The sequence below is a fragment of the Rhinatrema bivittatum genome, chromosome 3, assembly GCF_901001135.1.
Source record: "Rhinatrema bivittatum chromosome 3, aRhiBiv1.1, whole genome shotgun sequence".
Classification (NCBI taxonomy): domain Eukaryota; kingdom Metazoa; phylum Chordata; class Amphibia; order Gymnophiona; family Rhinatrematidae; genus Rhinatrema; species Rhinatrema bivittatum.
The window spans coordinates 54,814,069-54,829,023 of NC_042617.1; the positions used below are offsets into that span (position 1 = coordinate 54,814,069).

Here is a 14,955-nt window from a genome sequence, read left to right on the forward strand (position 1 = left end):
ACCTGACTCTGCAGCTTGTCCACTCTCTCCTGGGACAGGGAGACCCTGCCCCTCTCCGTCTCTAACAGAGCGCCCAGGTACTCCAACCTCTGGGTAGGCTCCAATCGACTCTTGGCGAGATTGATCACCCATCCGAGGGAACGCAAGAGCTGTAGCACCCTGGAAACTGCCTGCCGGCACGCGACCTCTGATTTGGCCCAAATGAGCCAATCGTCCAAGTAAGGGTGTACCAGGAGGCCTTCCCTCCTGAGCTGTGCTGCCGCCACCACCACCATGACTTTGAAGGTGCGCAGAGCCGTGGCGAGCCCGAAGGGAAGAGCCCTGAACTGATAGTGTCTGCCCAGTATGCAAAATCATAGGAATTTGTGATAGGACGGCTGAATTCAGATGTGCAGGTACGCCTCAGTCAGGTCCAGTGACGCTAGAAACTCGCCCGGCCGCACCGAGGCCACCACCGAACGAATCGTCTCCACCTTGAAGCATGGAACGCGAAGGCACCTGTTGACCCCTTTCAAGTCTAAAATTGGTCTGAACGTGCCCTCTTTTTTTTTTTTTTTTTTTTTGGCACCACGAAGTAAATGGAGTACCTCCCCCGGCGATGCTGCCTCTGTGGTACGGGAGTAATGGCGCCCAGAGCTTCCAGGTGCCGGAGGGTCATCCTTACCGCTGAGCGCTTTTCTAACCCCTTGCAAGGCGACACGAGGAACTTGTCTGCCGGCAGACGTGCAAAATCTAAAACGTAACCGTGACTTATCACGCTGAGGACCCACTGGTCCGATGTTATCTTGGTCCAGTCCTCGAAAAACAATGCTAGCCTTGCTCCCACGTTTGGCACAAGGTCCTGAGGCTGCCGCGAGGAATGAACCCTCCTCGTTTCATTGGGCCGACTTGGGCCCCGATCCCGACGAGGGACCACCTTGTCTCCCGAATTTCTTCCCCCGAAAGGACTGAGACCACGAGAAAGACCTGGAGGAACTGGATCGGTAGGAAGACCCAGACTATCTCTGCGGTCGCTGATGTCTGTTACCCTGAAAACGGTTCCTAGCGGAGAAGGAGGTTCTAGGCCTGAGCCTGTCCTCTGGCAACTTAAACGCCTTGTTCTCCCCGAGAGACTGCATCAGGTCATCCAGCTGTTTTCCAAATAATAATTTCCCTTTAAATGGCAACGAGCCAAGGTGAGCCTTGGATGACCCATCAACCGCCCAGTTTCTAAGCCAGAGGAGACGGCGCGCTGAGACCGCTGACACCATGGCCCTGGCCGATGTCCGCAGCAAATCATGCATAGCATCCGCGCTGTAAGCAATCGCCGCTTCCAGGTGATCCGCCTGCGCTGACTCCCCCTCGGAGAGACCTGCATTCGCCTGGAGATTCTGGGCCCAGCGCAGCCCAGCCTGCAGAGCAAAATTACTGCAAATGGCCGCACAGACTCCCAGGGCGGAGACCTCAAAAACCTTCTTAAGTTGCACCTCCAGCTTTCTATCTTGAATATCCTTGAGCGCTGTAGCGCCTGTGATGGGGATTGTAGACCTCTTCGTCACCGCCGACACCGCTGCGTCCACCCGTGGGAGGCGAAGGAGTTCAAAGACCTCCTCTGGCAGTGGATACAGCTTGTCCATGGCCTTACTCACTTTCAGGCCCAGCTCTGGGGTATCCCATTCTCGGAAGAGGATGTCGGACGCTGAGAAGTGGAACGGAAAAGCCACTGCTGGACCCGCAAGGTCCAGCAACACCGGGTCCATATTGGCCCCCTGCTGGGACTCCACCGGTGGAGCCTCCACTCCTAGCTCCCTGAGTATGGCCAGGATGAGGGGCGTCAGCTCATCTCTCCGGAACAGGCGCACTACTTTCGGGTCATTGCCATCTGCCGTCTGTGTCCCCTTGCCGGCACCCGGCTGGACTGGCCCCTCTTCTTCGTGTCCTTCAGTCCCTCCTGGGGCCCCTGAGGATGGATCCTCCTCTGAGGAGGAGGTAGACTCCATGTCAGAGTCCTGCGGAGCTCCCCGCAGCGGCCGCTTTTCCCTAGGCGGGTCCTTCTGGGACCGATCCCGAGCAGTCCTCTTCCGGGGCTGAGAGCAACCCCCCGAGGCCTTCGACCTCCCAGACTTCTTCCTGGATCTCTTATACTGCAGCAGCTTGCGGAGCAGTAGAGCGAAGTCTGCGGAAAATGAGGCCTCCGAATCAGAGGAGACCTCCTCCATACTTCGTTCCCCCGGCGAGTCCAGTCCTCCCGGGGCCTCCCCCCGGGGGTCCGTTGTTGCGGAGGAGGCTGGCCGCCATTACTGGCAGCCTTCCTCGTGGCATCCCTGACTGCTTCCAAAATGGCCGCCGTTCCCGCGCTAAGCAGGAACTGCTCAGAACCACTGGCCTCCAAGTGTGCGGCGGCGAACGCTCCGCCCGAGAGCGGCCCCCCGACTGACCTCAGATGGTCCCTCGCTGCCGGACACACAATTCGAGCAGACCCCATTGCGCGAGACTGGCAAGCTGCCCCCTAGGCATCCTCTGCGCCAACCACGGCAGGAGAAGAAGGCACAGAAATTAACTAACCAGTCTCCCCCCTCCCGCGGAGCGCCCCGAGCGAGCGCGCGAGAGAGACGGCTCGGCTGAAAATAAAGTCCCCGGCAACTTTTTTCTTTTTTTTTTTTTTTTTACTTATACCGCTGTCCCAGGTCCTGAATCTTCTGCTCCAGCGGGGGTGAGTGAACCGGGCTCCCCAGTGTCACCCCCGACGCTGGTGCCAATCACGGCCGGGTCATCGACCCTCAGCAGCGGCCTCAACCAGGGGGGGATGGTCCCCTCAGAACCTCCCAACCCCCCTGGGAGGCTTCCAACGGAGGGAGACTTTGTCTTCTTTCCTCTTCTGTTTTGATTCCTTTTTTTTTTTTTTCTACTTATCCCTGACTAAGAAAAAACGCACCAGGGATCCCAGAGGCTGTGGGTGAACCTGCCCCATCTGCTGGAGACAGTAAGACTGAGGGGCTGTGGGTGGCACCTTACTATATGTAGGGAGCCCGACAAGTCTTTCTCTGTCTCCATCTGCTGGTGAGGAGTCACAACCCAGGTGTCTGGACTGATCCGGGTACGTACAGGGAAGTAAGTTTGTTAAAAAGGTAGTGGGTGTAAAACTTGACGTCTTGCACATCCTACTTCCCAAGACTATTGCGCCTTTGGTCTTGACGGCTGAGGACTCTCATGAAGCTTGGGCCTTTCAGTGCTACTCTTGAGCTAGCAGATATCACCATTGCCGTTCTTTCACTTTTGGAGCTGGGATGTATCTGCCGAAACATATCCATATCATAATAGACACTTTCTAATATAGGTCTCCTGTGTCTCAGCATCTACAAACACTATTTAGTTCTATTGCATTTTTGTCATATGCAGGATAAATGGCTATTGGACTGCCTCAGTATAAGCAGCAGGAGAAACTTTTTTTTTTTTTTTTTTTATTATAGAGCAGTAAACCACAGATAGTACAAAGTACCTACAAATGAGATGTATTTATTTATTTAGATTCTTTTATATACCGAAGTATAGCAGGCTGCCTTCACTCCGGTTTACAGAGTAAACAACATAATACACATAACGCATTCTTGACGAACATATTGAAACGTGAATAGATAACTAGTTACATTTCGGCATATGTCAACAGTGAAAAAACAGGTATAAAAGAGTAAAACCTACAAATCAGACTTACTGAGGGAGAACATGTAAAGTTAAGTATTTAGATACATAATTTAAATGTAATATCGCGCAGAGGTGTGATAATGAGACTTAAACAAATGTGATAAGAGGTGTGGGAAGGAAAGGAGAGAAAGGATCCTAGGGAGACAGGGGAGGAAAAAATAGATACAGGACATAATTTAAATAGAAGGGGTAAAGGAGGAAATGGCAGGAGGGGGAAGGATGTAAATAGAGCATGGCTAGTAGAGGAAATAAGTCTGAGCAGATGGGATTAGATTATCCAACTCCATCTGTGAATGTTTGTCTAAATAACCATGTTTTAAGTTCTTTTTTTTGAAAGATTTGGAGTCCCTGATCGGACTTAGGAAGACTGGTAAAGAGTTCCATGCTTTTGGTCCAGCAATCGAGAAGGCTCTATTCCTAGTGTTGGATAGTTTAGCAGAGGGAAGGGAGGGTATGACTAGTAGCAATTTGCCGGTGTTTCTTGTCATGCGTGGTGTTTTGTGCAGTTGAATCATGTGATTGAGGGCGGTGATATCTTCTTTGTAGATTTCGTTGTGTAGAGTAGTTAATGTTTTGTATTTGATCCTTTGTAATATCAGTAGCCAGTGAAGACTCCTCAGAACTGGTGTGCAGATTTCTTCTTGCCAGTAAGTACTCTGGCTGCGGCATTTTGTAACAATTGGAGTGGTTTTAGTGCAGATTTGGGAAGGCCAATGAACAGCGTGTTGCAATAGTCGAACTATTGTAGCTCTTATGTTGTAAAGTAGGAACATCTTACTGTAAGAATGCAACCCATGTTACCTCTCGAGTTATTGTTACTTCTCTAGTTCAATTTTCAGGCTCCCCCTACAGCAGGGGTGGGCAATTAATTTTCCCATGGGGCCGCATGAGAAATTGGGATGGTTTTAGAGGGCCGGACTAATATAATTAACTCAGTTCTACCCAATACTGTATATAGTATATATACTATCCCTTCATAAACAAACAGTAAGTTAAATACAAAGATTCAATGAAAATATGGAGGACCTAATTACATCATTATTTAATGATGAGATGATGAACTTTAATGAACTTGTGATTGTTCACTTTAGAAAATTGTCAACTTTTACAGTGTTTAAAAAAACTAACATCACATCTTGAATGTTTACCTTACAGCTCATCCTACTAAAAGATATTTTCAAATTCTGGTGTCACCTCACAGTAACAGCAGCACAAACACCTTTCATTGTCAGATACATTGTGAACTAACACAAAACCCCGCAAAAAAGACACTCAAAATCTATACTGCAATCCCATCATAACATAACAGTAATAACACCAAGGACTCAAACAATAACCCTACCAGTGAATAAGCAAGGGTAAATATTACACTGGGTCCTAGAATACCAATACACCACCTACTGAGGAAACAAACAAACCAGATTGCTATAGATCCCTATGCTAGCAGAACACACACAGAGCAGAAACAGACTCTCACCAAATACAGAATACAAAATAAAGGAGCACAAATTAGAAAAAACTGAAATGGAAACCCCAAGAAGCCAGACTCTGTGTATTAACAATGGAAAAACAGAACCACCATTCCTCATAAAACAATAAAATCAAGAAACATAAAGCATCAGTTATAATAGTAAAACCATACTAATAAAAGAATATTTTAAAACTACTGATAAACAGAATTTCTATTAATTAAAATCATATACATTTTTTACAATTTCCCAAACACCAATAAAATATTTCAAAACAGCACATATATCAAATAACACCCAATAATTAAAACTAATAAGGATTTTAAAAAAGTCCATGCATGGAAGCTCTTGATTTCCAGTCACCCTGATATTGTCGAGGATTAGGAGGTTATCCTCTCTCTCACACATACTCACATGTCCATTCTCTCTCACACATACACTGTCACATACATACACATTCATGCTCTTATACCCACCATAACCTCTCGCTCTCACAGACACTGACACACACTCCCCCCCACACACTCTTACTCCCCTGGATTTTCTCATACACACATGCTCTCACTCTCACTGGCTCCTTCACATACACACAAACACATACACCCAGGCAAGCTCCCAATCATTCTCACACTGACCCTCAGGCAGGCTCCCATTCATTTTCACACCACTCCTTCACCATCCCCCAGGCATGCACACATTCATTCTCTCACACACACAGACCCCCAGGCAGGCACCAATTCATTTACACACACACATGCATCACACACAGGCAGGCACCTATTCTCACACATACAAACCCCAGGAAGACACCCATTCATTCTCATACACAGACACACCCTCAGGCAGGCACCCATGCATTCACACACGTACACCCCCAGGCAGACTCCCATTCATACACATGCACACACTAAAGGCAGACCTCTCTCTTTCTTTTGCCAGCAACCTCGGAGCCTCTCTCATTCCTCTGCTGCCACTGTCACTGCTGCTGCATGGCTATTGGGGAGGCACTGATTGCTGCTACTGGCACTGAAGCCCATTCTGCTGCCTCCTCTCTGCAGGCCCCGTGGGCTTCCACTTCCTCCATGCTGATCTCCTACATTGTGAGATCCGCATAGAGAAAGTGCTACTCTTGCACATTCCCAAAGATTACATGTGCCAATCAGTAAAAAGTAATTTTTTTTTTTTTTTTTACTTTGCTGTCTGATCTTAGTTTTCTAATCGGTTGGTCACAGGATTTTTTTTTCCACCTTTCCTTTCTTATTTTTTTTGCCAATTTCTTTTATATTGTCGTTTTTTTTCTATTTCTTTTCTCTCCATCTGTCTTCTTCCCTCAAAATCACAGTCAGGTTCTCATTCTCACATGCCTTCTCTCTCTCTCTCACACAGACACAGGCTCTCACTCTCACATGCTCTCTCTCATACAATCATTCATACACACAATCTCTCACTGGCACATGCTGTCTGACTCACACACACAGGCTCTCTCTCACTCCCACATGCTGTCTCTCTCTCACACACACACACAGAGGCTCTCACATGCTGTCTCTGCAAACATTCAGGTCCTCACTCCCACACACAGTCTCTCAACTCATCTCATACACGCGCACACACACACCCTCAGCCTCTCTCTCACCTCTGGGCCTCCTCTTCACGGGTCGCCGCAGGATGGGCTCTGCAGCGGCCCTGGTCTTCTCGGGCCGCCCGCAATGTGGGATTCGCGGCGGCCCGTAAGCGCTGCTCCTCTTCTGCACGCGGCTGATGCTCCTCCTCCTTCCGGCACGCGGCTGATGCTCCTCTTCTGCACGTGGCGATGCTCCTCTTCCTTCCGGCACGCAGCTGATGCTCCTCCCCCTTCCTGCCCGCGCGGCTCCGGCAACATTTTTCTTCCGGGGCGCGGGGGCAGGAAGGAGGAGGAGTATTTGCAGGCTTAGAGCGACCTTTTTTTTCTGGCTGTGGCCGATCTTCGGCGTCTGTATGAGCCTTCTTATCGGCCACCAGCGGCTCGGCGCCCCCTAATGCTTAGGCGCCAGTGCTTCCACCGGCTCTGGTCTCAGCTCTGGTCTCAGCTCCTGTCCGATTGGCCGGTGCTGCCCAGCACCGGCCAATCGGACAGCATGCCTTCGCTTGAGTCACTCCCTCCCCCCCCACCGGACGCTCGCTCTGCAAGGGAAGGCAGCGTGCTTCATTCTCAGTCTGCTCTCAGCAGCGGGTGGGCTGGTCACAGACAGTAGGCGGGCCGGATTCGGCCCGCGGGCCGCCCCTTGCCCAGGTCTGCCCTAGAGCCTCCTGCCCTCTATTTTCTACTGTTGTCCCTCCCCCACCCATGTTCATTATATTTTCCATCTACTGTTGAGATGTAAACCGATATGATGTGCATTCTAATGTCAGTATAGAAAAGCTGTTAAATAAATAAAGATCAGGCCTGAAGAACCACTTGGTGTTGATGGTAGAGGCCATCAGTTATAGCAAGTAATCATTCTTAGGACAGAGAGAGCAGTAATAGAAAAGGTATTGAGAGGGTAGGGTGGGGGGAGGAAGAATATGCGAACTGGTGCTGGATGAAGTATGAGAATTCATATGTTCATCTATTCAGTGGTAGGTACAGTACCTTAATGTAATCTGCTTTGAAGTCACTGAAAGGCAGAATATAAAATAGGCAAGATTGGATGGTTTTAGCTGTTCTTTTGTTTCTGTGTTAAGTGCATATTTAGCTGACTTTATTTTTTTTAATTTTCTTTCCAGTCAATCATGTCAATACTTAATACCTACTGTAGTAACACAGTAAATGACAACAGAAAAAGACCCATTTGTTCTGTCTAGCAAGGTTTATTTATTCTTGGTTTTTTTCATAAACATATTTATTGAATTTTTTTATAGAGACAATGAGTTATAAATGTATAGTTCTTCCTTTTGTCATACAATTACCATAAGGTCCCAGTACACATTTCTAGATTTATAAATTCCAAAAACATATACATACTATTCATTGCTTCATCTCTATTTCCTCCCCCCACTCCTCCTGATAGAGTAGCAATCATCCTTCTTTCCACTCAAAATTCTCTACTGCGTCCTTTATTGAATAAACTACTATAGGACTCTCAGCATATGGATTCCAAAAATCCATATCTACAGACCTATATGACAGGTGATAATTCATACATTGCCTGAGTGGGTTAGCACTTTCGGACTAGGTTGAATTATATCAAATTCAATTAAATTGCATTTAACAATTGTTTTCTCTTTTATGAAATACAAACCTTTGTGCCCGTTAAAACGGGCGAGGTTTTCCTGTCCCACCAGGGCCATATATATATCGTTGAGCTCTGACGTGCTCTCTCGCCCACGCATGGGCGGCACATCTGTCAGAGCTCCCTGATTTCCTGAACTCTACTATCCTTATAGATTTAAAATAGCACTTCTCACTTGTGATGGCAGAGAGAATAAAAAGGATTCCCAAATTTGTATCGTCATATTTTTTCCCCGAAACATTTTTAGCAGGTAGATATTCGAAAGTGAGGAGTTTAAACATACATGTTTTCCATTGTGAGAAAGTAGGCACATTTTTCCCAGCTCAAGTAAAATAAAATGGTTGTCTTCGCTATCAACAAGCATTTATATAAAAAGAGGCATTGATATTCAGAAAATGTATCCTTCAGGTTTCCAAATATTCCAAAAGCCTTATTCTTGAATTAAGTCATAATGATGCTTGTAGAAGCCTCTCTAAAATCTTTTTAAAATTTTCCCAGAATAAGCAGACTTTAAAATTCCAGAAACTGTATGAAATCTCCTGGTGTTATGTCACATTTTAAGCACATAGCCGAATCACGTGACTTTTTGCATGAAAGGCTCTATACTGAGAAATAAAGGCTTGGTATAAAAACTTAAAATGTGCTTCTCTCAATATTACATTTTCAGTAATCTGTGTAATGTATTGAAAGCAATTTGCAAATTCTTGTAGTGTTAAATGAAAATCTGGCCATTTTTCTTCCAGTTTTCAAAAGCAGTTCTCAGCTTTCTATCATCCTTATTAACCAATTGTAACACCCTATCAAATTTAGCATAGGAGGGTTTTCCTTTTTTTTTTTTTTTTTCTTATCAATTAAAACATCCTCCAGAGTTTCTGGTGTTCGTATCCCTAAATTAAGGTTGAATTTTTCAGTCACATAGTGTCGGACTTGCAGATACGTATAAAAATTTGAGGTAATTGAAACTGGCTTTGCAGCTCCTGAAAACTATGTAGGATATTAGATTCGCTGTTGGATTCAGTTGAGCCCCTTTCTTTCCCATGCTTTAAAAACTGGATTATCCATCCCTGGAGTAAACTGTGGATTACCTTGAATAGAAATATGTGGTTAACCTATGTGGAACACACGCCAATTTACATAAAAGGTCCCATGTCTTGCAGCATTATTTAACAATTAACATCATTTATTTCGCCGGGGATGTTATGATCCTTGATCTGATTCAAGGTTTTTGGATTGAGGTTTCATACAACCATTCTCCATTGGAGTTTTTACAAGATTAGAGAGAGAGCCTACTTAATCAACAATATGCCTCAGGCCAATTGTATAATACCATGAGAAGTAACAAGGAAAATGTTAACTAAATTAATGGGGGAAAAAAATCATATTCATTGGGAGCATAGAGATTGCAAATAGTGATGTCCCTCCCTCGAATTTTCCTGACAATGAATCTACCCTCTGTATCATGGTACCAGCTGAAAGGGGATATTTTTATGCAAAAGTATTGCTACCCCTGCTTTTTTTCTTTTTCACTGAAGAAAAATAACATAATTTAACCCATTCTCTAGCCAGTTATTTACTTTCTATTTCAGAGAGATCTGTTTCTTCACTTTGTGCCTATTCAGAGTTTGCAGAGCCTTCTTCCTTTTTTTACCAGAGAATCTAGTCCATTCACATTCCAGAAGAAAAGGTGAAAAAAATTAGCCATTTACTGTATGAGAGGCTAATAAAGAAGATGTATAGTAACATGTAGATGAAGGGCCCCCAGGGTAAGTCATGAGAGCATCGCCCAGTACCACCCCATCAAGTCAATTCCCAGAAATCTTTATTTTTAGAATTGAGAGTTAAATGGAAGCGACTTATTACTATAACACTTCGAGCTACTTTTTTTTTTTCCATCCCTACTAACCCAACTAATTCCCTCTCAACCCCCACCCCTCTTCTTCCCTTATCTCTCATTCTTTGACTAACTGCTTGCTTCTGATTAGCAAGCATGTTGCTGTGTGTGGGTGCCACCCTCCTTTCTAATTTGGAGTTAACTGTCTGCCCCATAATTATACCAAGTGAATTAAGAGAGCATGGTAAAGGGGTTCCAAGGTAAAAGATATTTTAAACTACCTTTTAAATTTACAAAATACTGTTGAAGTAATTTATTTTCATTAAGAGAAACTAAACTCAGTTAAACAAAGAAAAAGACGAATAGCCTCTAATGTGATTCTGTGAATAATTCAGAGGGATTTACGCTTAATAAACACAGCACTAAACCGTCCATGATGCTGAAGTTCATAAAGCTCATAGCGCAGTGCAGATCAACTAAGGATGGTTTGATATAGTCTTAAACTGTCAAAGCTTGAAAATAAGCTTAAGTTCTTGCGAGCCTAATTTCTGAGAGCAGTCTCCAGTATGACCCCTGAGTGGTAAGTCAGTTGCAGCCTCAAACAAACAGAGCCTGAGAGTAAACTGGGTTCTTTGAGAGCTGTCTCTGGTATGCCCCCCCCCCCCCCCAAGTGATACGATCTTACTGTTCCATATGCCTTTCACTTCAGTTTTAGGGCAACACACATATTGAAGAAAATTTAAGGAGCACTCTTCACCGCAGTGACTAACCTTGAAACATGGGCCAAACATCCATTTCAATGTCTCTTATTAATTTTACATATGTTAAGCAGGTATTTGTGCAGACTCTTAGCCTTCTCTCTGCAGCTACCCATGGTTTGTGAGTAAAAAGGCCAGATAACTTCATAACGAGCAAAATAACTGGGAGTAGACTCTGCTCCCTCTCCCTTTTCGTAATGCTTCAATACTACAAAAACCTTACTCTTAGTCCTCTCGAGGAAAGCTATCCGGGACCCAAATGAAAAAAACAACTTTAGTAACAAAGCAAACGGGTAAAACAACTCTGCCACTCAGAGAAAGTTTGAAGAAGATTTGAAAAAGAAATCTCCTTAAGACAAAATCACAATAGCTTAGCAAGAAAATCTTTTGCTGTGTTCACTTTGTCAAAAGTCTAAGAAGAACCCGCGTGCCAAATTTTAAGGAAAGCAGGATATTGCAGCACAAACTTAATTTGGTTTTGGAACAGCTCAGCAAAAATCAAGTTGAATTGTTTCCACTGAAGAGCAACTTTTGCTGAATAATCCTGAAATATACGCACTGGTCCATCTCGGTAAGTAGCGGAACGCAGTATGCTTGTAAAAGTTGCTTATGTGAGAAATTAAGAATCTTAGCAATGATAATTCTCGATTGAACTCCTTCACGCTTATTTCCCAGCCGGTGCACACGTTCAATCTTAAGCTCTTCCACTAAATCTGTCAATTTCAATATTTCAGGTAGTCATTTTTCTAGAAATGCCACCATTGTTTGGTCTTCTACTGATTCTGTTATGACTAGCCTGATGTTTCTTTTATACCTATTTTCTAGGTCTTCTATTTTATTCTTCTGTTCTGCTTTCCTTTCAAGCGCAAGCAATTTATTTGTTACTGACAATAGTTGTCTTTTATAATATTGAATTCGTCCTTCCATGGTTTCAAGCTGGGTGCCAATATCTGTGACTATTTCAGATCAGTAACTTGTTCTGAAATGGTCTTAGTGTGTAGTGCAGCCACCACTATAGCTGAGATTTCAGCGATAGTGTGTGTCACTTCCGGTACAGACTCACCCACTCCAGCTCAGCAGCCATCTTTTCTGGAAACAATTTCAACTTCTCGTTCCTTCTTCCCTCCCTTCAGGGGCATAATTGGCAGTTTTCATATACTTGTCGATAGACAAATAGTGATTGCTCAAAGAAGATAACATGATTTGAATCATGGATGGATGATATTTAGAAAGATTACAGGAGGATGGCACCTGGAGCTCTTGAGCACACATTTACATTTGACCTTCATCTGTCTTAATTTAATTTTATTCTGTTAGTGTAGTAACTGCCACTCTGTGCAGGTTACCCCTTATTTCCATCCTTTAGCCACTAGGGATCCTCTGTATTTATCCAAAGCTCTTTTGAATTCCATTATAGGTCTCGTCTTAACTACCTCCACTGGGAGGGCATTCCATGCATCCACCACCCTTTCTGTGAAGAAATATTTCCTGACATTCCTGAGTCTACCCCCTTGGAACTTCATATTAAGACCCAAAGTTCTACAGCTTTCCTTTCATTGGAAAAGAGTAGATTTACATGCATCACTTATACCGGTCAAGTATTTAAATGTTTGTATCTTATCCCTGCCCCTTTTCTCCTGCAGGGTATACATATTTATATCCTTGTTGCATCTCATATGGTTTTTGATGCAGACCACATGCCTTTCTTTGGACTACTTTGATTCTGTCTATTTTTTTATTTTTTATTTTTTTAAGGTAACTGCTTTCAGAACTGAACACTTGCATACTCATATAATATATAAAACTGCAACAAGCAGCAGAAAGAACTCATGCAGTAAGTACAACACTGCAGAATAGGCTGTTTCCACACTGTCTCTGGCTACTGAAGGGGAGAGAAATACATGAATCTTTCTAGAGCATTATTCTGGAAACTGAAGAACCCATCCTTGATCAGAGTCCATCTGATAGTTAAGATTCATATGGTCAAAGGCAATTCCAGGATTATCAGCTGCTGTTTATTTTAAGAGATGAAATTGACTTAAAGTATACGAAAGGCAAAATAAGCATATGTGGTGGTGTTGGTTTTGTTTTTGTATGGGTTTTTTTTTTTTTTGCTCTAGAGTGATGCATTTTAAGAATAATCATGGTGCTATACTGTTTGTTTTGTTTTTTCCCCTGAAACAAATACAATTTTTTTTTCTCCCCAGAGAGAGAACGGGAGCTTTGTGTTAGAGAGAGACTGGCAGAAGATAAGCTTTCCAGGTAATTAAGGCCTTCCTATTTTGTTTGATATCTTTATTGTGCAATTTTACTTTAATATAAAATAAATACATTCTTTCTTTTAAACCTGATTATTTTTTTATAAAGTGATAATTAAAGGAGTAATCTCATGCAGATGCTAAGGTGAAGCAATTAAACCAGTAACATTTCCTGACTTTAAAGGTGCATGCAATCGTCTAAAAGCGTCATCAAGATTCTAGTATTTTACTGATACATGTATATGTAAATATTTTTATGAATTAATTTATGGTCAAGCTCAATTAACATTTTTTAAATTGCATGCCAAATGCAGTGTCTCAATATGAACTGTTTTGACTTAACTTGCAATTTCTATATCCTAAAGTATTCCATGGGATATGCAAATGTATGCAGAACATTTATCATTTCCTTATCTTGTATTTAGGAGGGGCAGTTGCTGCTAGTTCACTTAAATTCATGGAAACAAAGGGCAACAAATAAGTTGTGGGTATTAGCTTCTTTACTGGATTAACTTAATACATTTATTACCAGCTTTTGAATGTCATATTCCCTTTATCAGGTCACCAGGTGAAGGAAGTATCTTATCTTATGAAAGCTAGTCAATATATAGTGGGTTAATCCAATAAAGATATTACCTGCAGTATAACTTCTTTTTCACATTTATCTCCTGCTTTAAAGGTCTTACAATGCAAAATGGAGGATGTGAATCTCAATACTCTAACTATTCAAATATTATACAAATGTAGAAAAATGTAAATAGAAATTAAATTATTTTCTGGTTTCTTCTGTTTCTGTATTTCCATTGATTCCCAATAAGTTAATGGGTACTATTAGACTTCACGTTATGCAAGAAGTTAAAACATCTAAGCTTATTATCTTGTTCTTATCCCAGGACAAGCAGGATGCTAGTCCTCATATATGGATGACGTCACTGACTGAGCCCTAGTGCGGGAAAACTTTCTGTCAAAGTTTCTAGAAACTTTTGACTGGCCCTGAGAGACCACTGAGCATGCCTTGATATTCTCTGCCACAGGGGTCTCTCTTCAGTCTTCGTTTTTCCGTGCTGCTATAGGCATCGTGGGACAGGAGCCGTGGTGAATTTCACTACAATTTCTGACTGAAAAGTCACAAAAATCTTCTTATATTCTCTCTCATTGGAGTCTCTCGGGGTTTTTCCACCGGCTGGTGAGTACCTCAGTCTCATATTTTGCTCTTAGAGTAAAATCATTTTTTCTCACGATCTCTCACATTTTCATCGACTGCTGTCGACTGAAAAATGGCTACAGGATTCAAAAAATGCCCTGTATGCAACAGAACAATGTCTATCACCGACTCACACTTAGAGTGTGTCATGTGTCTCTGTGAGAAGCATGATGTTAATACTTGTCCAAAATGCACTGAGATGATGGTGAAGGGTAGGAAAGCGAGGCAAGAGAAAATGGAACATTTGTTCCACCTACGACTTATACCATCTCCCTCGATGTCATTGAAGTCATCTCCGGCCAGAGCTACTAAGCGCATCTTGGCCTCTTCCTCCGCTACCATCTATGCCTGATCCTCCACAGGGCTCTGTGCAGGATCTGATCTCTCAGCCTCCGCCACCGCTTACAACTGCTCTGGTTCCATCAGTTGTAACGCCAGAATTGTCTGATCTAATCAGACAAGCGGTCTTACAGGCTTTACAGGATCAACAACAAATTCCGGCGGGT

General features: G+C 43.5%; 1 protein-coding gene across 2 annotated transcripts in view; it reads left to right on the top strand.

The window, feature by feature from the left end:
- The window catches only part of NEK2 (NIMA related kinase 2), a 163,423-nt gene that overhangs the window by 125,068 nt on the left and 23,400 nt on the right, over positions 1-14,955 (top strand). For both annotated transcript variants that reach the window (XM_029593258.1, XM_029593257.1), the window contains exon 7: positions 13,195-13,249. In XM_029593258.1, the coding sequence (XP_029449118.1) occupies positions 13,195-13,249 (55 nt within the window). The remainder of the gene's footprint in view (positions 1-13,194; positions 13,250-14,955) is intronic.